Here is a 25,418-nt window from a genome sequence, read left to right as displayed (position 1 = left end):
TAAAGCATTCGATCGCGTAGACCACACGAAACTGCTTGACAAATTGGAATCCCATGGCATTAGAGGCGTGCCCCTATCGTGGCTAAGTTCATTTTTAAGTCATCGATCACAAGTTGTTCAGATTGCAAACAAACAAAAATAATCTCCAATTTTGATTTGTTGTTTTCAGTTTGCTTTTGGCTAAGCTCTTTTTTTTTTAGATTTAAGTATTTCATTTTAATAGCTCTCGCTGAGCACCCATTTTCTGTCGGTTTTCTTCCACCTCAGCAAACAGAGAATTGCCTCTTGTAGCATTTGTGTCAGCAGCCTTCAGAATTTACATTTCAGTGCTCAGTAATGCTTTCTCTTCTCCGACACTCTCTAAAGAGGTTTTGACATTTTGTAGGTCATTATTGTTCTGCTAAAGAGGCTCCTTAATATTTCAGTTAATTCATCTTGCAGTATTTGCCTTTCACGTTTCAGCTGACAATTAATAACATGTACTAATTCACTGTTTTTTCTACAAGTTTATTAATTTTAATTTGTGAATCCTCTTGCTCTGACTCTAAATTTTGTATTTGCTCTTTAAAACCAGTTATTTCCTCTTTAGGAAACCATTAGGAGCATTTACTACTTTTTCCTCATTAAATTTATCTTTTCTCTCGTTTATTTCTATTTTTAACTTATGATTATTTAATTTATCCTCTTCCAATAAGGATTCTAGTTTTTGTATCTTTGATGTTGCATACTCTAACTCGTTTTTAGTACACTTTAGTTTTGATCGGTCTTCACTTCTTTGGTCACTTAAAAATGACAGTTAATTTTAATATTCCGATGTTACTTTATCCATGACTTCAACTTTCCTCTTCACTTCATAGAGTTCCTGATTGAGTGACTCGTATTTTTCTTCCATTAAATCCAAATCTCTTGCTTTGGCTTCACAATTACCGCATGTTGAGAGATCCATTGAAAAATCTTCCAATTTGCCCTTGTTTAATTTCTTTTGCAATCACAAGTTGTAATGCACAGATTGTAAGCGAACCGATGATGACATGTCAGATCATGTGATGACATGAGCCGGATTAAATGTTTAAACATAGCTCATATCAAACCCAATTGAAATTCTCAGTCCAATCCTTTTCTTAGTCTATGTCAATGACATAGAATCATCACTTCTGCATGGAAAATTCGTGCAGTATACTGATGACATAACTGTCTGTTTCAGTGGAAATTCAAAGACGGCTGTGGAACAACAGTCATTTGTTGACCTCAACAACTGTATCCAGTACTTTCAAAGCCTCAATATGAAAAAAATTCTTATAAATCAAACGTTTTTACATTTTCATTGCGCTCTGTAGAATCAGAAAACGGCCCGGGCATCATGCTAGCAGATTCCATACTAGAAGAAGTCTATGCCGCGGAGTTCCTTGGTATACACCTAGATCGAGGGTTCACATGGAATACATACATCGATTCGGTTTGCGCAAAATTGTCTTCAGGCATTTATGTTTTGAGGTCCCTCGCCAAATACTGCCTTAATCAAGTACTGATGACGGCGTATTATGGTTTGATTTATCCACACTTTTCCTACGGATGGATTTTGTGGGGACGTGCGCAAACAATCAATTTTTAAGCGCGTTCAAATTTTAAAAGAAAGCGATTCGAATAATCATAAAAATACATTTCAGAGAGTCCTGCAAAAAAGCTTTCAAACAATTGCAACTGTTGACTTTGCCGAGTCTCTACATTTTCCAAATAATTTTGTTCTGTACGTCAAGATGTGGCCTGATAAGGGGCCGAGACATACATGAGTATGAGACTACAGAGATAGCTACCGTACTGAAAAACACAGAATGGTTGATTATGAGCCCTTTCCTCACAGGCTGGTGGTCAAACGTCAAAAGCATTTTATAATGTCGGCGAATTTATGGCACACAACTGGGAGACCGATCATTTACAAGTCTGACCCCGACGTTAGAAGTGTATAGAATTGGTGTATGAATAAGACTGAAAGAATGCAAAAACTGTATGTAAGAATGGATATTGCAAGATAAATAACAAAATTATTTTAAATTAAATTTCTAGACGTTTGTAATACATGTTAAAATGTTTTCGCATGACCAATTTGACTTTGAATTTATTATTTTACTAGATACATCGTCAAAGTTTTGGTTTTTCTAGAGATAAGTGATGTAACCTTTAACTATGCGAAATATGCCTGAGTAATTATTAAATTACATTAAAACTAGCGTTTAAATATGGCAAGTAATTATTACCATTATATTTAAAATATTTATGAACTTTTTCAGTATATAAAAGGTTTTGATAAGATGGGTGATAAAACTAAATATATTTAAATGTGTATTTAAAATCCACTTGAGCGTATTAATGCCATACAAAATACCTTGTTTGGCATCGGCCTCTATTAAATACCGTGCCCGTTGTTGGTGTTATATTATTTTGCCTCGTTTCAGCGGCATAGCCATCAGCTAATCGATAAACTAAGTGCATATAACAACACTCGGCTGAAGAATACTCTATAATAACAACCAGCAACGTTAGAGCAAATAAAAAATAAATAAAAACTCGCTAAACATAGTAACATTACTTTAAACGAAACCAGAACAATGGTAAATAAACGCATGTACTAAACAACTATTCCTGATAGGATACTTCTAAAATTGGCTGTTTGCTACTATACTTTACAGCAATAAAAACAAAGTACACAGTATTTAATTATAACCGATGATAAATTAAAGGAAGAATTTATGATAATAAATACTCTTACAAAGGTTAAATATACTTTTATTTCTTTTACAATAAATAATATAGATTTGATACTTAATAAATGTTTTATCACCTAAATAAATTTAATTATTGTGCCGAGAACTTGCTCCAGTATGGAGCTTGCATTATACCATTATTAAAATTGTAACATCTCTGTTATTTTTTAACTTTATTTGTATAAACAATATATCGTTGTATTTCTAATAAGATTTGGTAAGTAAAGTAATTCTTTAAACGTATTGCTTGTGGTTTGAGTATCTTCTCAATAAAAAATTTAAAGACCCGCTATATTCAAATGGTATGTATAACATTTTCATAATAAATTTTTTAAAAAGATATTATTAATGTTAACATCCCTGGAACTTGTTCTTATTGTATGTATAAGAGGTTTAAAGAAAAATAAATGTTAATAAGAAACACACACACACACATAAATATAAATAGAGTATTAAAATCTTAAAAATCAAACTGTAGGTATAAAAGAGTTTACTAAGGTAAGTTTAAGTACTAAGCAAAGTTATCGTGGTGCCTCGCGCGGTGACAGAAGCGATCAATGACACCTTATCTGCTGGCAATACTTACAGTTCTGCAAGGAATAAGGGCGTAATAACGGTCGAGGTAGATAGCAACGTTATCGTGGTGCCTCGCGCGGTGACAGAAGCAATCAATGACACCTTATCTGCTTGCAATACTTACAGTTCTGCAAGGAATAAGGGCGTAACAACGGTCGAGGTTGATAGCAAAGTTATCGTGGTGCCTCGCGCGGTGACAGAAGCAATCAATGACACCTTATCTCGCTTGCGATACTTACAGTTTTGCAAGGAATTAAGGGCGTATATATCGGTCGAGGTTGATAGGCGCAAAGTTATCGATGTGCCTCGCGCGGTGACAGAAGCAATCAATGGACACCTTATACTGCTTGCGAATTACTTACCGTTCTGCAAGGGAATAAAGGGCGTTCGGGCCACGTAACAACGGTCGAGGTGATAGCAAAGTTTATCGGTGGTTGCCTCCGCGGTGACAGATGCAGAAGATGCCAATCAATGACACCTGATCTGCTTGCGATACTTACAGTTCTGCAGGAATAAGGGGCCGTAACAACGGTCGAGGTTGATAGCAAAGATTATCGTAAGGTGCCTGCGCGCGGGGTGACAGAAGCAATCAATGACACCTTATGCGCTAGCTGGCAAATACTTACATGTTCTGCAAGGAATAAGGTCGATAACCATACGGTCCGAGGTTGGATAGCAAAGGTTATCGTGGTTGCCTCGCGCTTGGTGACAGAAGCATCATGACACCTTATCTGCATTGCAATAACTTACAGTTCTGCAAGGAATAAGGGCGTAAAACAACGGTCCGAGGTTGATAGCAAAGTTATCGTGGTGCCTCGCGCCGGTGGACAGAAGTCAATCAATGACATCCTTATCTGCTTTGCGATGACTTAACAGTTCTGCAAGGAATAAGGGCGGCGTAACAAAAAAAAAAAAAAAAAAAAAAAAAAAAAAAAAAAAAAAAAAAAAAAAAAAAAAAACGGTCGAGGTTGATAGCCAAAGGTTATCGTGGTGCCCTCGCGCGGTGACAGAAGGCAATCAATGCACACCTTATCTGCTGGCAATAATTACAGTTTCTGCAAGGAATAAGGGCGTTACACAACGGTTCGAGGTTGTTAGCAAATTTATGTAGGCGTGTCTTCGTATCGATGTGTTGCCTCGCGCGAGGTGACAGTAAAAGCAATTCAATGACCACCTTTCTGCTTTGCAATTACTTACAGTTCTGCAAGGAATAAGGTAGGTACGTAACAACGGTGATCGAGGTTGATAGCAAAGTTATCGTTCGTGGTGCCTCGCGCGGTGAACAGAAGCAATCAATGACACCTTATCTGAGCTTGCGATTACTTACAGTTCTGCAAGGAATAAGGGCGTAACAACGGTCGAGGTTGATAGCAAAGTTATCGTGGTGCCTCGCGCGGTGACAGACATGCAATCAATCGACACCTTATCTGCTGGCAATACTTACAGTTCTGCAAGGAATAAGGGCGTAACAACCCGTAGAGGTTGATAGCAAAGTTATCGTGGTGCCTCGCGCGGTGACCAGAAGCAATCATAAAGACACCTTATCTGCTGGCAATACTTACCAGTTCTGCATTGGAATAAGGGCGTAAAATAACGGTCGAGGTTGATAAGCAAAGTTATCGTGGTGCCTCGCGCGGTGACAGAAGCAATCAAATGAACACCTTATCTCGCTGGCAATACTTACAGTTCTGCAAGGAATAAGGGCGTAACCAACGGTCGAGGTTGTGATAGCAAAGTTATCGTGGTGCCTCACGCGGGGTGACAGAAGCACTGACAAATGACACCTTATCTTTGCTTGGACAATACTTACAGTTCTGCAAGGAAATAAAGGCGCGTAACAACGGTCGAGGTTGATAGCAAAGTTATCGTGGTGCCTCGCGCGGTGACAGAAGCAATCAATGACACACCTTATCTGCTGGCAATACTTACAGTTTTGCAAGGAATAAGGGCGTAACAACGGCCCGGCCCCCAGTCGAGGTTGATAGCAAAGTTATCGTGGTGCCTCGCGCGGTGACAGAAGCAATCAACATGGACACCTTCATCTGCTTGCAATACTTTTACAGTTCTGCAAGGAATAACGGGGCTCCGTCGTACGTAACAACGGTCGAGGTTGATAGCAAAGTTATCGTGGTGCCTCGCGCGGTGACAGAAGCAATCAATGACACCTTTATCTGCTTGCCATACCTTTACAGTTCTGCAATGGAATAAGGGCGTAACAACGGTCGTGGTTGATAGCAAAAGTTATCGTGGTGGCCTCGCGCGGTGACAAGGGAAGAATTTAATGACACCTTAATATGCTTGCAATACTTACAGCTTCTGCAAGGAATAAGGGTTGTTTGTAACCGGACGGTCGAGGTTGATAGCAAAGTTATCGTGGTGCCTCGCGCGGTGACAGAAGCAATCAATGACACCTTATCTGCTGGCAATACTTACAGTTCTGCAAGGAATAAGGGCGTAACAACGGTCGAGGTTGATAGCAAAGTTATCGTGGTGCCTCGCGCGGTGACAGAAGCAATCAATGACACCTTATCTGCTTGCAATACTTACAGTTCTGCAAGGAATAAGGGCGTAACAACGGTCGAGGTTGATAGCAAAGTTATCGTGGTGCCTCGCGCGGTGACAGAAGCAATCAATGACACCTTATCTGCTTGCAATACTTACAGTTCTGCAAGGAATAAGGGCGTCGTAACAACGGTCGAGGTTGATAGCAAAGTTATCGTGGTGCCTCGCGCGGTGACAGAAGCAATCAATGACACCTTATCTGCTGGCAATACTTACAGTTCTGCAAGGAATAAGGGCGTAACAACGGTCGAGGTTGATAGCAAAGTTATCGTGGTGCCTCGCGCGGTGACAGAAGCAATCAAAGACACCTTATCTGCTGGCAATACTTACAGTTCTGCAAGGAATAAGGGCGTAACAACGGTCGAGGTTGATAGCAAAGTTATCGTGGTGCCTCGCGCGGTGACAGAAGCAATCAATGACACCTTATCTGCTGGCAATACTTACAGTTCTGCAAGGAATAAGGGCGTAACAACGGTCGAGGTTGATAGCAAAGTTATCGTGGTGCCTCACGCGGTGACAGAAGCAGTCAATGACACCTTATCTGCTGACAATACTTACAGTTCTGCAAGGAATAAAGGCGTAACAACGGTCGAGGTTGATAGCAAAGTTATCGTGGTGCCTCGCGCGGTGACAGAAGCAATCAATGACACCTTATCTGCTGGCAATACTTACAGTTTTGCAAGGAATAAGGGCGTAACAACGGTCGAGGTTGATAGCAAAGTTATCGTGGTGCCTCGCGCGGTGACAGAAGCAATCAATGACACCTTATCTGCTTGCAATACTTACAGTTCTGCAAGGAATAAGGGCGTAACAACGGTCGAGGTTGATAGCAAAGTTATCGTGGTGCCTCGCGCGGTGACAGAAGCAATCAATGACACCTTATCTGCTTGCAATACTTACAGTTCTGCAAGGAATAAGGGCGTAACAACGGTCGAGGTTGATAGCAAAGTTATCGTGGTGCCTCGCGCGGTGACAGAAGCAATCAATGACACCTTATCTGCTTGCAATACTTACAGTTCTGCAAGGAATAAGGGCGTAACGACGGTCGAGGTTGATAGCAAAGTTATCGTGGTGCCTCGCGCGGTGACAGAAGCAATCAATGACACCTTATCTGCTGGCAATACTTACAGTTCTGCAAGGAATAAGGGCGTAACAACGGTCGAGGTTGATAGCAAAGTTATCGTGGTGCCTCGCGCGGTGACAGAAGCAATCAATGACACCTTATCTGCTTGGCAATACTTACAGTTCTGCAAGGAATAAGGGCGTAACAACGGTCGAGGTTGATAGCAAAGTTATCGTGGTGCCTCGCGCGGTGACAGAAGCAATCAATGACACCTTATCTGCTTGCAATACTTACAGTTCTGCAAGGAATAAGGGCGCGTAACAACGGTCGAGGTTGATAGCAAAGTTATCGTGGTGCCTCGCGCGGTGACAGAAGCAATCAATGACACCTTATCTGCTGGCAATACTTACAGTTCTGCAAGGAATAAGGGCGTAACAACGGTCGAGGTTGATAGCAAAGTTATCGTGGTGCCTCGCGCGGTGACAGAAGCAATCAATGACACCTTATCTGCTTGCAATACTTACAGTTCTGCAAGGAATAAGGGCGTAACAACGGTCGAGGTTGATAGCAAAGTTATCGTGGTGCCTCGCGCGGTGACAGAAGCAATCAATGACACCTTATCTGCTGGCAATACTTACAGTTCTGCAAGGAATAAGGGCGTAACAACGGTCGAGGTTGATAGCAAAGTTATCGTGGTGCCTCGCGCGGTGACAGAAGCAATCAATGACACCTTATCTGCTGGCAATACTTACAGTTCTGCAAGGAATAAGGGCGTAACAACGGTCGAGGTTGATAGCAAAGTTATCGTGGTGCCTCGCGCGGTGACAGAAGCAATCAATGACACCTTATCTGCTGGCAATACTTACAGTTCTGCAAGGAATAAGGGCGTAACAACGGTCGAGGTTGATAGCAAAGTTATCGTGGTGCCTCGCGCGGTGACAGAAGCAATCAATGACACCTTATCTGCTGGCAATACTTACAGTTCTGCAAGGAATAAGGGCGTAACAACGGTCGAGGTTGATAGCAAAGTTATCGTGGTGCCTCGCGCGGTGACAGAAGCAATCAATGACACCTTATCTGCTGGCAATACTTACAGTTCTGCAAGGAATAAGGGCGTAACAACGGTCGAGGTTGATAGCAAAGTTATCGTGGTGCCTCACGCGGTGACAGAAGCAATCAATGACACCTTATCTGCTGGCAATACTTACAGTTCTGCAAGGAATAAGGGCGTAACAACGGTCGAGGTTGATAGCAAAGTTATCGTGGTGCCTCGCGCGGTGACAGAAGCAATCAATGACACCTTATCTGCTGGCAATACTTACAGTTCTGCAAGGAATAAGGGCGTAACAACGGTCGAGGTTGATAGCAAAGTTATCGTGGTGCCTCACGCGGTGACAGAAGCAGTCAATGACACCTTATCTGCTGACAATACTTACAGTTCTGCAAGGAATAAAGGCGTAACAACGGTCGAGGTTGATAGCAAAGTTATCGTGGTGCCTCGCGCGGTGACAGAAGCAATCAATGACACCTTATCTGCTGGCAATACTTACAGTTTTGCAAGGAATAAGGGCGTAACAACGGTCGAGGTTGATAGCAAAGTTATCGTGGTGCCTCGCGCGGTGACAGAAGCAATCAATGACACCTTATCTGCTTGCAATACTTACAGTTCTGCAAGGAATAAGGGCGTAACAACGGTCGAGGTTGATAGCAAAGTTATCGTGGTGCCTCGCGCGGTGACAGAAGCAATCAATGACACCTTATCTCCTTGCATACTTACAGTTCTGCAAGGAATAAGGGCGTAACAACGGTCGAGGTTGATAGCAAAGTTTTCGTGGTGCCTCGCGCGGTGACAGAAGAATTTAATGACACCTTATCTGCTTGCAATACTTACAGTTCTGCAAGGAATAAGGGTGTGTAACGACGGTCGAGGTTGATAGCAAAGTTATCGTGGTGCCTCGCGCGGTGACAGAAGCAATCAAAGACACCTTATCTGCTGGCAATACTTACAGTTCCGCAAGGAATAAGGGCGTAACAACGGTCGAGGTTGATAGCAAAGTTATCGTGGTGCCTCGCGCGGTGACAGAAGCAATCAATGACACCTTATCTGCTTGCAATACTTACAGTTCTGCAAGGAATAAGGGCGTAACGACGGTCGAGGTTGATAGCAAAGTTATCGTGGTGCCTCGCGCGGTGACAGAAGCAATCAATGACACCTTATCTGCTTGCAATACTTACAGTTCTGCAAGGAATAAGGGCGTAACAACGGTCGAGGTTGATAGCAAAGTTATCGTGGTGCCTCGCGCGGTGACAGAAGCAATCAATGACACCTTATCTGCTCGCTATACTTACAGTTCTGCAAGGAATAAGGGCGTAACAACGGTCGAGGTTTATTTAGGGGACAGGAAACAGGAGGTAAAAATAATCGTAAAATAATTTCGTAATCAATACTATTATAAAAAAGGTAATTAAGTTGGTGTTTCTCAAGCATAAGTTGGTTTTAAAGCTAGTGTAAAGCACCTTAATGTCCAAAATCAAAATTGTTGTGGCCTGCTTAACTGAAGAAAATCATATTTACCAAAATTATGTCTTACGAGTTAACATAAAGTTTTCAATTTGATTCACAAAGGAAGTGTAAATAAAAGACTTTTAGTTGTCATATTAACAGTTTTAAGGGATTCCTCAAAAGATTGTGTCCTTCCTATACAAAATGGTTAATATTTAAAGAGGGCAATTAGTTAATAATATGAAATTTAGTAAGTGGTCTTATATTTTATTGTTAAACTATGAGAGAAAAATAGTTTATTCCAAATGAAACGTATGTATTTATATTTGGATTACTATAACAAATTATTTTAAGTCAAGGTTTATTATTTTTTTCGTGTTTAGGTTTAAATTATGTAAACATTGCAGATAGAATATTTGTCTGATAATTTCATTCAAGACTAGTCTTAATATTAAGTATTAATTGTTGTATGATTGTATACCTTACTACAGCACTAGTAATTTGGCCAATTCATTTTAAATTGCACAGTTTCTTAAACATTTTACATTCATAAGTATTCATTAAGATATACTATTGTTCTTGATTACAAGAAATTCGAGGGAAAATTCTTCAGTTTCACACAGGTGATTTTAAATTTTTATTGGCATATAAATTTTACTGTTGTTAAATTCTAAAGAATTGTGACAGTTTTTACAAATTAAAAAACAAAGGAAGTCATTCATTTTACTAAATGGAACAAAATGCATGAGTCTGGAGTTAAGCTTCTTACAACAGTGCTTTGTGATGAAATACAATAGAGCTTTACATTTTATATTGAATTAATATTTAGAAGTGGTTTTATTGCATCGAGTGTCCAGGAATTGGTAAAAGCTTGTTTCAAGCCCATCATTTCAAAGGGAGCGGGAACCTGTTGAATAGCTCACCGTAATAACTCTCTTTTTATATAAAGTGTTTTTAAATGTTCCAATTTTTCAAAGGTGATGCAGTTTTGTGATTCAGAAGGATTAGTTTTCCACGGTTACGTTCACGGAAAATATACTTTGACAGCTCAACAGGCTTTGTCTGACACATCAAAGAGCTGCTGTCTGGCATCGTGTATGAGGTATAATTTTTTGAATTAAATAAATCCTCGTTTTGATTGCGAAGGAAGCAAAAAACGCTTTCACTATAAAAATGTATTAATTATTATTTAAAAAGTAAATAGATATTATATGTTGCAGAATATCACATAATGGAATTAATGTAGGATAAAGTAAATTAATTATAACATTGTTTTGTTGAAAATTTTATTCTAATATAAATTGTATTCAACAATTTTTCACACTACATGAATCTTAGAAATTTCAAAAAATATAACATTAAAATAAAATTATGAAAGCATTGCGTAATAAACGAGACCAACTTAATTATGTGTACCAGTTTAAAATCGGTTTATCTTTTTACTTTTTAAACTCAATAACTGTTTTAAGATAAAATAATATAAACTGATAGAGTAGTTGTTAGTTATAGTTATATGTTATATTAAATTTTGTATAAGTATATTTTTTACAAATTGTGACTTTTGTAATGTTAAGAACTTACTATGGTTCTCAAAGATTTTATCAATTCTACTGTTTTTGGAATAAGTAAAGAATTATTAAACACGTATAAAACGTAACAAATCAACTTTGAAATTTTGTGTGATCAAAACTATATAGAAAAGAGTATAAAATCTAAGTCCCATTAAAACATGTTAATGTTAAAAAACTGTCTTATCTGTGATTGCAACCAAAGTAAACATGTCAGTAAAGACTAGCTTAAAAAAAGGAAATTTAGTACTTATTCCACTTAAATAATTATATTCTCCATAGCAGAATAGGACTAAAGATAAATTGTCATGTGTTTTGAAGGAGTAACTGTTATTTACGATTAAACTAACTAAGAACTAGATACAAGAGCAAAGGTACTAACATAGAATTCCAATTTATTTTAAGTCTCAAAACCTATGACAAAAGTTTGACATACAATAAATAGAACAACAACATATAAGTTTATATACACGCTTAAGTTATGTTTGATACTAAAATGTATGTAATAGTATAAATAATCAGCAGAGATATAAAAATTAACTACTTTACAAGCCTACTTCTACATACATTGCTGATTTGGCTATACAGTTCAAATTAAATTTTCATTACTTTGTGTGGCCGGTGACTGAAAATTCTACCGAACAAGTAAATGACATTTTGCAGTTTTACTCTCAAGACATCTGTCCAAAAACATAAAACCCTATGGTAGTCAAATCCGGTGTGAAAACTTTGGTGGTCATGAGTTTTTTTGCAGTGTTTGCCATAATCGTAATCAATATATAACTGTTAGTACGATTCTTACAAAGAAATATTCTCCCACAAATAAGGAAGACTCATAAGATAAAATCCAATCAGTGTAGAACCCCGCGATCTCTAGGTTCTTGACAGTCTTAATTACATTTTCAAGAGCGTAAACTTAGGTCAGTTTAAAGTTGAATATTATGTTTCCTTATAACAACTTAGTAAGTAGATGTATCTCAAAAGGCTTCCCGTAAAGCTTTAGAGAAATTAGGGAGAAACTAAGTACTTATAGACAGGAGGAAACCTTAAAATTTAAGGGCACTTTTTGCAATACAAGTATTTTGGAAATATTTCAGCTAGTATGAAAAATTAAACTATAGCTATATCTAATTTTTCATACCGGCGGCAATATTTCCAAAATTTTGTATTTACATATTTACACCATATGTTATTTAAAATTTGTTATAACAAATATAATGTAAATATTAATTTGTGGAATCGCCTGATGATGAAACCTTTGGTTTCGAAAGGCCTCGCCAAAAAAATAAACAATTTGGAAAAGTATTTTTTTTATTAACATTTAGTAAAATTTAAACATTTTCAAATTTCTCCAAGAGCCTTCAATGTCAGTATTGTATTTAATTGAAACTTTCTATTGTCATTGAGTTGGTTAAGTACACCAAGAGTTACTAATTAATAAGGCATGATCTTCGTAGTAATGCAAATTTTTAATGTGTTTTTATTAACCTCTTCCGAAATGAAGTCTCGTAAGGAAATCTGCCGCTACCAAAGAGAAACTATTGAATTATGGAACAAGTAGCTGTGAACAGCTGATTAGTACAACCCTAATTACTTTGTGTAGCGGATACAAGCAATTATACAATACATCGTTAGCGAGTGTCTATGAACTACTGCGGTAATACTGGTTATGTAAACACTGCATCACTAATATGAATGCTCTGCCACAGCAACAATGTAGCTGTGAACAGTTGATTAGTACAATCCTAATCACTTTGTGTAGCGGATACAAGCAATTATACAATACATCGTTAGCGAGTGTCTATTAACTACTGCGGTAATACTGGTTATGTAAACACTGCATCACTAATATGAATGCTCTGCCACAGCAACAATGTAGCTGTGAACAGTTGATTAGTACAATCCTAATCACTTTGTGTAGCGGATACAAGCAATTATACAATACATCGTTAGCGAGTGTCTATGAACTACTGCGGTAATACTGGTTATGTAAACACTGCATCACTAATATGAATGCTCTGCCACAGCAACAATGTAGCTGTGAACAGCTGATTAGTACAATCCTAATCACTTTGTGTAGCGGATACAAGCAATTATACAATACATCGTTAGCGAGTGTCTATGAACTACTGCGGTAATACTGGTTATGTAAACACTGCATCACTAATATGAATGCTCTGCCACAGCAACAATGTAGCTGTGAACAGCTGATTAGTTACAACCCTAATCACTTTGTATAGCGGATACTAACAATTATACAATACATTGTTAGCGAGTGTTTATGAACTACTGGCAAAAAAACATGGGGTCAAAGATGTATAAACCTAGTACTTTCATAATATTTCAGGAATCTTGACGGTTTAGTGTTTTATTTTACCTTGAGAGCCAGTATGGTACAATAGTAACTATCTTTGGCAATTTCACGTTAGCTGCGAGATGAATTATTTTAAGTTACATCGTTTAAATGTTATATTACTCGTTGTATTGCATAATCATAGCTATAACATATTACTGTTATAATGAAGCCGATTTATTGTTGTAAATTGTATGATAAAATACATGCTACGCTCCATTTTAGAGCTAATTGTACCCTAAATTTACACAATGCAAAACTATATAATCATAATGTACAAAAAGATACACATTGTTTTATTAACATATATTCCGAAACATCACCTAAACATATAGTTGTGATTTACCTGTCAAGCTGTCCATCTTAATATAGCTTTACGTTACGATGAAATACAGATTGTTTTATTAACGTATATTCCGAATGATCACCTAAACATATAGTTGTGATTTACCTGTCAAGCTGTCCATCTTAATATAGCTTTACGTTACGATGAAATACACATTGTTTTATTAACGTATATTCCGAATGATCACCTAAACATATAGTTGTGATTTACCTGTCAAGCTGTCTATCTTAATATAGCTTTACGTTACGATGAAATACACATTGTTTTACTAACGTATATTCCGAATGATCACCTAAACATATAGTTGTGATTTACCTGTCAAGCTGTCTATCTTAATATAGCTTTACGTTACGATGAAATACACATTGTTTTATTAACGTATATTCCGAATGATCACCTAAACATATAGTTGTGATTTACCTGTCAAGCTGTCTATCTTAATATAGCTTTACGTTACGATGAAATACACATTGTTTTATTAACGTATATTCCGAATGATCACCTAAACATATAGTTGTGATTTACCTGTCAAGCTGTCTATCTTAATACAGCTTTACGTTACGATGAAATACACATTGTTTTATTAACGTATATTCCGAATGATCACCTAAACATATAGTTGTGATTTACCTGTCAAGCTGTCTATCTTAATATAGCTTTACGTTACGATGAAATACACATTGTTTTATTAACGTATATTCCGAATGATCACATAAACATATAGTTGTGATTTACCTGTCAAGCTGTCTATCTTAATATAGCTTTACGTTACGATGAAATACACATTGTTTTATTAACGTATATTCCGAATGATCACCTAAACATATAGTTGTGATTTACCTGTCAAGCTGTCTATCTTAATACAGCTTTACGTTACGATGAAATACACATTGTTTTACTAACGTATATTCCGAATGATCACCTAAACATATAGTTGTGATTTACCTGGCAAGCTGTCTATCTTAATATAGCTTTACGTTACGATGAAATACACATTGTTTTATTAACGTATATTCCGAATGATCACCTAAACATATAGTTGTGATTTACCTGGCAAGCTGTCTATCTTAATATAGCTTTACGTTACGATGAAATACAGATTGTTTTATTAACGTATATTCCGAAACATCACCTAAACATATAGTTGTGATTTACCTGTCAAGCTGTCCATCTTAATATAGCTTTATGTTACGATGAAATACAGATTGTTTTATTAACGTATATTCCGAAACATCACCTAAACATATAGTTGTGATTTACCTGGCAAGCTGTCTATCTTAATATAGCTTTACGTTACGATGAAATACACATTGTTTTATTAACGTGTATTCCGAATGATCACCTAAACATATAGTTGTGATTTACCTGGCAAGCTGTCTATCTTAATACAGCTTTACGTTACGATGAAATACACATTGTTTTATTAACGTGTATTCCGAATGATCACCTAAACATATAGTTGTGATTTACCTGTCAAGCTGTCTATCTTAATATAGCTTTACGTTACGATGAAATACACATTGTTTTATTAACGTATATTCCGAATGATCACCTAAACATATAGTTGTGATTTACCTGTCAAGCTGTCTATCTTAATATAGCTTTACGTTACGATGAAATACACATTGTTTTATTAACGTATATTCCGAATGATCACCTAAACATATAGTTGTGATTTACCTGTCAAGCTGTCTATCTTAATATAGCTTTACGTTACGATGAAATACACATTGTTTTATTAACGTATATTCCGAATGATCACCTAAACATATAGTTGTGATTTACCTGTCAAGCTGTCTATCTTAATATAGCTTTACGTTACGATGAAATACACATTGTTTTATTAACGTATATTCCGAATGATCACCTAAACATATAGTTGTGATTTACCTGGCAAGCTGTCTATCTTAATATAGCTTTACGTTACGATGAAATACACATTGTTTTATTAACGTATATTCCGAATGATCACCTAAACATATAGTTGTGATTTACCTGTCAAGCTGTCTATCTTAATATAGCTTTACGTTACGATGAAATACACATTGTTTTATTAACGTATATTCCGAATGATCACCTAAACATATAGTTGTGATTTACCTGGCAAGCTGTCTATCTTAATACAGCTTTACGTTACGATGAAATACACATTGTTTTATTAACGTGTATTCCGAATGATCACCTAAACATATAGTTGTGATTTACCTGTCAAGCTGTCTATCTTAATATAGCTTTACGTTACGATGAAATACACATTGTTTTATTAACGTATATTCCGAATGATCACCTAAACATATAGTTGTGATTTACCTGTCAAGCTGTCTATCTTAATATAGCTTTACGTTACGATGAAATACACATTGTTTTATTAACGTATATTCCGAATGATCACCTAAACATATAGTTGTGATTTACCTGGCAAGCTGTCTATCTTAATATAGCTTTACGTTACGATGAAATACACATTGTTTTATTAACGTATATTCCGAATGATCACCTAAACATATAGTTGTGATTTACCTGGCAAGCTGTCTATCTTAATACAGCTTTACGTTACGATGAAATACACATTGTTTTATTAACGTATATTCCGAATGATCACCTAAACATATAGTTGTGATTTACCTGGCAAGCTGTCTATCTTAATACAGCTTTACGTTACGATGAAATACACATTGTTTTATTAACGTATATTCCGAATGATCACCTAAACATATAGTTGTGATTTACCTGTCAAGCTGTCTATCTTAATATAGCTTTACGTTACGATGAAATACACATTGTTTTATTAACGTATATTCCGAATGATCACACCTAAACATATAGTTGTGATTTACCTGGCAAGCTGTCTATCTTAATATAGCTTTACGTTACGATGAAATACACATTGTTTTATTAACGTATATTCCGAATGATCACCTAAACATATAGTTGTGATTTACCTGGCAAGCTGTCTATCTTAATATAGCTTTACGTTACGATGAAATACACATTGTTTTATTAACGTATATTCCGAATGATCACCTAAACATATAGTTGTGATTTACCTGTCAAGCTGTCTATCTTAATACAGCTTTACGTTACGATGAAATACACATTGTTTTATTAACGTATATTCCGAATGATCACCTAAACATATAGTTGTGATTTACCTGGCAAGCTGTCTATCTTAATATAGCTTTACGTTACGATGAAATACACATTGTTTTATTAACGTATATTCCGAATGATCACCTAAACATATAGTTGTGATTTACCTGTCAAGCTGTCTATCTTAATACAGCTTTACGTTACGATGAAATACACATTGTTTTATTAACGTATATTCCGAATGATCACCTAAACATATAGTTGTGATTTACCTGGCAAGCTGTCTATCTTAATACAGCTTTACGTTACGATGAAATACACATTGTTTTATTAACGTATATTCCGAATGATCACCTAAACATATAGTTGTGATTTACCTGGCAAGCTGTCTATCTTAATACAGCTTTACGTTACGATGAAATACACATTGTTTTATTAACGTATATTCCGAATGATCACCTAAACATATAGTTGTGATTTACCTGGCAAGCTGTCTATCTTAATACAGCTTTACGTTACGATGAAATACACATTGTTTTATTAACGTATATTCCGAATGATCACCTAAACATATAGTTGTGATTTACCTGGCAAGCTGTCTATCTTAATACAGCTTTACGTTACGATGAAATACACATTGTTTTATTAACGTATATTCCGAATGATCACCTAAACATATAGTTGTGATTTACCTGGCAAGCTGTCTATCTTAATACAGCTTTACGTTACGATGAAATACACATTGTTTTATTAACGTATATTCCGAATGATCACCTAAACATATAGTTGTGATTTACCTGGCAAGCTGTCTATCTTAATACAGCTTTACGTTACGATGAAATACACATTGTTTTATTAACGTATATTCCGAATGATCACCTAAACATATAGTTGTGATTTACCTGGCAAGCTGTCTATCTTAATATAGCTTTACGTTACGATGAAATACACATTGTTTTATTAACGTATATTCCGAATGATCACCTAAACATATAGTTGTGATTTACCTGTCAAGCTGTCTATCTTAATACAGCTTTACGTTACGATGAAATACACATTGTTTTATTAACGTATATTCCGAATGATCACCTAAACATATAGTTGTGATTTACCTGGCAAGCTGTCTATCTTAATACAGCTTTACGTTACGATGAAATACACATTGTTTTATTAACGTATATTCCGAATGATCACCTAAACATATAGTTGTGATTTACCTGGCAAGCTGTCTATCTTAATACAGCTTTACGTTACGATGAAATACACATTGTTTTATTAACGTATATTCCGAATGATCACCTAAACATATAGTTGTGATTTACCTGGCAAGCTGTCTATCTTAATACAGCTTTACGTTACGATGAAATACACATTGTTTTATTAACGTATATTCCGAATGATCACCTAAACATATAGTTGTGATTTACCTGGCAAGCTGTCTATCTTAATATAGCTTTACGTTACGATGAAATACACATTGTTTTATTAACGTATATTCCGAATGATCACCTAAACATATAGTTGTGATTTACCTGGCAAGCTGTCTATCTTAATACAGCTTTACGTTACGATGAAATACACATTGTTTTATTAACGTATATTCCGAATGATCACCTAAACATATAGTTGTGATTTACCTGGCAAGCTGTCTATCTTAATACAGCTTTACGTTACGATGAAATACACATTGTTTTATTAACGTATATTCCGAATGATCACCTAAACATATAGTTGTGATTTACCTGGCAAGCTGTCTATCTTAATATAGCTTTACGTTACGATGAAATACACATTGTTTTATTAACGTATATTCCGAATGATCACCTAAACATATAGTTGTGATTTACCTGGCAAGCTGTCTATCTTAATACAGCTTTACGTTACGATGAAATACACATTGTTTTATTAACGTATATTCCGAATGATCACCTAAACATATAGTTGTGATTTACCTGGCAAGCTGTCTATCTTAATACAGCTTTACGTTACGATGAAATACACATTGTTTTATTAACGTATATTCCGAATGATCACCTAAACATATAGTTGTGATTTACCTGGCAAGCTGTCTATCTTAATACAGCTTTACGTTACGATGAAATACACATTGTTTTATTAACGTATATTCCGAATGATCACCTAAACATATAGTTGTGATTTACCTGGCAAGCTGTCTATCTTAATACAGCTTTACGTTACGATGAAATACACATTGTTTTATTAACGTATATTCCGAATGATCACCTAAACATATAGTTGTGATTTACCTGGCAAGCTGTCTATCTTAATACAGCTTTACGTTACGATGAAATACACATTGTTTTATTAACGTATATTCCGAATGATCACCTAAACATATAGTTGTGATTTACCTGGCAAGCTGTCTATCTTAATACAGCTTTACGTTACGATGAAATACACATTGTTTTATTAACGTATATTCCGAATGATCACCTAAACATATAGTTGTGATTTACCTGGCAAGCTGTCTATCTTAATACAGCTTTACGTTACGATGAAATACACATTGTTTTATTAACGTATATTCCGAATGATCACCTAAACATATAGTTGTGATTTACCTGGCAAGCTGTCTATCTTAATACAGCTTTACGTTACGATGAAATACACATTGTTTTATTAACGTATATTCCGAATGATCACCTAAACATATAGTTGTGATTTACCTGGCAAGCTGTCTATCTTAATACAGCTTTACGTTACGATGAAATACACATTGTTTTATTAACGTATATTCCGAATGATCACCTAAACATATAGTTGTGATTTACCTGGCAAGCTGTCTATCTTAATACAGCTTTACGTTACGATGAAATACACATTGTTTTATTAACGTATATTCCGAATGATCACCTAAACATATAGTTGTGATTTACCTGGCAAGCTGTCTATCTTAATACAGCTTTACGTTACGATGAAATACACATTGTTTTATTAACGTATATTCCGAATGATCACCTAAACATATAGTTGTGATTTACCTGGCAAGCTGTCTATCTTAATACAGCTTTACGTTACGATGAAATACACATTGTTTTATTAACGTATATTCCGAATGATCACCTAAACATATAGTTGTGATTTACCTGGCAAGCTGTCTATCTTAATATAGCTTTACGTTACGATGAAATACACATTGTTTTATTAACGTATATTCCGAATGATCACCTAAACATATAGTTGTGATTTACCTGGCAAGCTGTCTATCTTAATACAGCTTTACGTTACGATGAAATACACATTGTTTTATTAACGTATATTCCGAATGATCACCTAAACATATAGTTGTGATTTACCTGGCAAGCTGTCTATCTTAATACAGCTTTACGTTACGATGAAATACACATTGTTTTATTAACGTATATTCCGAATGATCACCTAAACATATAGTTGTGATTTACCTGGCAAGCTGTCTATCTTAATACAGCTTTACGTTACGATGAAATACACATTGTTTTATTAACGTATATTCCGAATGATCACCTAAACATATAGTTGTGATTTACCTGGCAAGCTGTCTATCTTAATACAGCTTTACGTTACGATGAAATACACATTGTTTTATTAACGTATATTCCGAATGATCACCTAAACATATAGTTGTGATTTACCTGGCAAGCTGTCTATCTTAATATAGCTTTACGTTACGATGAAATACACATTGTTTTATTAACGTATATTCCGAATGATCACCTAAACATATAGTTGTGATTTACCTGGCAAGCTGTCTATCTTAATATAGCTTTACGTTACGATGAAATACACATTGTTTTATTAACGTATATTCCGAATGATCACCTAAACATATAGTTGTGATTTACCTGTCAAGCTGTCTATCTTAATATAGCTTTACGTTACGATGAAATACACATTGTTTTATTAACGTATATTCCGAATGATCACCTAAACATATAGTTGTGATTTACCTGGCAAGCTGTCTATCTTAATACAGCTTTACGTTACGATGAAAACTGGAGGTAGTGTTAAAAACAATCTGTATTATTCAGGATTCTTAATAATTTAAAAGAATAAAATGTTGTGTATGCAGTGAGATTAGTAACGTAGATTAAGTGACAAGAACGGGAAAACTGTTGGTATTAACCAGTGCCTAAGTGTGTAGAGTATATGGCCCCACGCTCTTCACACATGGCAACAGATAGTGCTATTATTAAGGCTAACGATACTGGTTAGAAGTAAGTTAAGATATTTATTTGAGTAATAAAATATTTCTATCTACGCACAATTTTTACAAAATCCGAGACATTTTAATAATAATTTCGTGTTACTATATGCGATAATTCTTAAATTTTAAAGCAATGACAGAAAATTAATTTAAAACGAATACAAATGTAACAAATTGTTAGCTACTTGGTGTCAAAATTAGAAATTGCGGATTAAAAATAAAAATACATTTCGGATAATGTGGATAAATTGAAAAAATTGGAAACAAACAGGTAGGTAAAAGACGAAAGGTATGGGGAGTCAAAATTCTTTTCTTATGCCTTCTGCCTAAATGAACGGATAATAGCTCTGAGGTGTTGGAGCATCGTTGTATTATCAAACACTTTACACACTTAATATTTTAAATTTAATGGTGTGGATGCCGTAAAATACCGTATACAAATTTTTACTTGGGAGTCCGCAGTCAACTCAAACACAGGGAATCTAAGGCAAATCTAGCCGTACAGCAAACAAACAGCAATGTCACTTTATTGTTCTGTATGTAGGTGGATGTTTCAAATAGTAAGGGATGATTCTTGATGTCGATTCAAAACCTATACATCGTGGATTAAATGATGGTGACAGTGTCAGGTTCATTCAGGTAGCCACTAGTTGCACACTCACCGGAGCTGTTGATGAGTTGGTGCGCATGCGTAGACTGATCGTCACGTGATCCTCGTTTCTTATGGGTTGAAGGAGTACAGCCCATAGCAAGGTGAGAGGCGCAGAAGCCGCAAGCAGCCCTCAAAAGGCCGAGTGCCAGCCCCCCCATAGACGCACGTGTGACAGCCCGCCTCCACGGTCACATGCCGCACCACCGCCGCTCTACAGTCGGGTCACCTGTAACAGGTCAATTACCCTTCGATAAGATGAGATACACAATCAGATCGCTTCCAATGGAGCAAGTTCAGAATGTACCAGCCCCAACCCATAGACGCACGTGTGACAGCCCGCCTCCACGGTCACATGCCGCACCACCGCCGCTCTACAGTCGGGTCACCTGTAACAAGTCAATTACCCTTCGATAAGATGAGATACACAATCAGATCGCTTCCAATGGAGCAAGTTCAGAATGTACCAGCCCCAACCCATAGACGCACGTGTGACAGCCCGCCTCCACGGTCACATGCCGCACCACCACCGCCGCTCTACAGTCGGGTCACCTGTAACAGGTCAATTACCCTTCGATAAGATGAGATACACAATCAATCGCTTCCAATGGAGCAAGTTCAGAATGTACCAGCCCCAACCCATAGACGCACGTGTGACAGCCCGCCTCCACGGTCACATGCCGCACCACCGCCGCTCTACAGTCGGGTCACCTGTAACAAGTCAATTACCCTTCGATAAGATGAGATACACAATCAGATCGCTTCCAATGGAGCAAGTTCAGAATGTACCAGCCCCAACCCATAGACGCACGTGTGACAGCCCGCCTCCACGGTCACATGCCGCACCACCGCCGCTCTACAGTCGGGTCACCTGTAACAGGTCAATTACCCTTCGATAAGATGAGATACACAATCAGATCGCTTCCAATGGAGCAAGTTCAGAATGTACCAGCCCCAACCCATAGACGCACGTGTGACAGCCCGCCTCCACGGTCACATGCCGCACCACCGCCGCTCTACAGTCGGGTCACCTGTAACAGGTCAATTACCCTTCGATAAGATGAGATACACAATCAGATCGCTTCCAATGGAGCAAGTTCAGAATGTACCAGCCCCAACCCATAGACGCACGTGTGACAGCCCGCCTCCACGGTCACATGCCGCACCACCGCCGCTCTACAGTCGGGTCACCTGTAACAGGTCAATTACCCTTCGATAAGATGAGATACACAATCAGATCGCTTCCAATGGAGCAAGTTCAGAATGTACCAGCCCCAACCCATAGACGCACGTGTGACAGCCCGCCTCCACGGTCACATGCCGCACCACCGCCGCTCTACAGTCGGGTCACCTGTAACAAGTCAATTACCCTTCGATAAGATGAGATACACATTCAGATCGCTTCCAATGGAGCCAGTTCAGAATGTACCAGCCCCCAACCCATAGACGCACGAGTGACAGCCCGCCTCCACGGTCACATGCCGCACCAACGCCGCTCTACAGTCGGGTCACCTGTAACAGGTCAATTACCCTTCGATAAGGTGGGATACACAATCAGGTCGGTTACAATGGAGCAGTTTCATGAATGTACCAGCACTTAGTAGGCAAGATACATGCATCACATGTCTAAGTAATCTTATGCAGAAGTAAGACAGTTTCTAAATTATTGATGAATAAAAAGCTTTACTTATGGATGAAAGGGAGTTTTGGAATGACTGAATTATATAAATAGGACAATATCACAATATAATAATTATAGGCTAATCTTTTATTGAATGCCAGTATTGTAGTTAGTTCGTCCAAACTTTTATTCATTGTATGTGTTTTTTTCTCTTCAAGACATTCCAATGTAAGTTTGATTGACAGAAAAATCGCTGTAATTATTCAAAGGAAGGTCTTTTGTAGCACGGAAGCCTGCATTCTAAGTGCGTAAGAAGAGTGAACTGATTGTAGATAGTCGTTTGTCCAACAGATTGTGTACTCAGTACCTATATCCTTAAAGTTGAAATTTTCTAGATACAACAATCTTATATAAATAAGCATTTGTTGACTAAAGCTTTTCACAGTAGGACCAAAATATTTTAAAATTTCAATTTTGATAAAAATTATTTTAATTTTATATGAACCAAAAAGCGATGTGATATGAAACAGCCTTTTAATATTTTAGTGCAACTGAGAAGTACCGTTCCCTGTCTAGTCCACTTTGACTGGAAGAGGTTGAAAAAGATCTATCCCCTCTTTTTCAAAGTGACAAGCCTGAGATATGATGGACGCCAACTCTACTCATAGTGAGTGTAACATGGAATATAGACAGAAGTTGGCTTCCACCCCAACTTTATCCATAATAAATATCCTGGCACTCCGGGAGCAGCGAAAAGTTCTTGTGGACTAAGAGCAATGAAATATTTCCTGAGCTACTTGTCCTAAGTGACAAAGATTGCTTAATTTATTTTAGTATATTTATCATTGCTATTGTATATCCTGTACTTCCAGGGATAAAAAGGATCTTCAAACATTAAGAAGAAATTTTATTCTCTTATTCCTGATTCTGTCTATCCACATTTATCCTGATATTGGCCTGTGCGAGGATCGTCTAAAACAGAATAAGAAGAATCTGAGTCGTACCGATAAAAAAATGCGACTCTCTAGTCCATCGGTTCATCCCATATGTTGTTTATCCTGTATAAACAGCAGCATTAGTTCTGATCATTGCTGTGTTTCCTATGAGTTTCAACTTCAACGTATAATACTCGCACATGACTAATTTAACCACCGAGAGCCGATCTAGCACCAATCTAACTTGGTACAATAGGTATTATTGGAGAGACAAATTTAGCTGTAGGTAAGCCGTAGCCACGTCTATTGTTGCGTGCTCGTGCCCCACACTATAGGCGGCAGATATTCGATTATGTCCCATTTCCAATACGCTACGGATGTGGCATTCACAGTCAGGTACGCAAACTATATTTGCCCGCCAATACCATTACAGATACAATGGAGTTACAGCCCTCACCCGTAAATGTTTGTTTTTGCCTCAGTCACGCGCTACTGTTTTATGCTAAAGGTCGCCCTTTCAACAACCAAACCAAACAGAGAAAAATGTATATTAATCATAGATTTTAATAGAACAGACTTTGGGTATTTTCTCTAAAGTTTATGGAGTATTCCTTAACTCTCTGGAAACAGATATACCATTATATTGCTCAGGTCAAGACCAACATAGTTCACCATATGAACATGGGTCTCTGATGCTGTTTCCCATCTGTCTGTATGTATTTTATAAAAAATTAATATCTTCAAAACTAATAAGTTCAATTATAACAAATTTGGTTCAAATGTTTAAAAAGGTAAATTACAGAAAAAGTTATTCTTAAATTATCTTTAGTATTTCCAAAATGGCGGCTATTAAAACTTTTAAATTTTGAATATCTTTAAAATCAGCACTTTTTCGGAAGAACTACAAGAATAACAGTTTTTAGAGAATATTATCAAAAATCTAATGACATCTAAATCAAAAATTATTTAAATCGAATAATAAATAATTAATTTAGGGCAGATTTACTGTGACAAGACATGGCACCAATTGAGGTTCTCAGCAAAAAGTCAACAATACAAAAACTAAATAAACGGCAGCTGTAAATGTGGGCCATGTCTTGTCATATTAAATATGCTCTAAATTAATGATTTATTATACGATTTAAATAACTTTTGGTGTAATTTGATTTGTAATAATATCTTCTAA

At 36.8% G+C, this 25,418-nt stretch overlaps 1 protein-coding gene across 1 annotated transcript in view; it reads right to left on the bottom strand.

The window, feature by feature from the left end:
- Window positions 1-25,418, bottom strand: part of LOC124355514 (high affinity cAMP-specific and IBMX-insensitive 3',5'-cyclic phosphodiesterase 8) — a 586,103-nt gene that overhangs the window by 174,242 nt on the left and 386,443 nt on the right. Inside the window, exon 4 of the mRNA XM_046806676.1 lies at window positions 21,690-21,905. Within this exon, the coding sequence (XP_046662632.1) occupies window positions 21,690-21,837 (148 nt within the window). The 5' untranslated portion in view covers window positions 21,838-21,905. The remainder of the gene's footprint in view (window positions 1-21,689; window positions 21,906-25,418) is intronic.

This window comes from Homalodisca vitripennis, chromosome 2, assembly GCF_021130785.1.
Source record: "Homalodisca vitripennis isolate AUS2020 chromosome 2, UT_GWSS_2.1, whole genome shotgun sequence".
Classification (NCBI taxonomy): domain Eukaryota; kingdom Metazoa; phylum Arthropoda; class Insecta; order Hemiptera; family Cicadellidae; genus Homalodisca; species Homalodisca vitripennis.
This window is presented reverse-complemented; position numbering and strand designations above follow the sequence as displayed.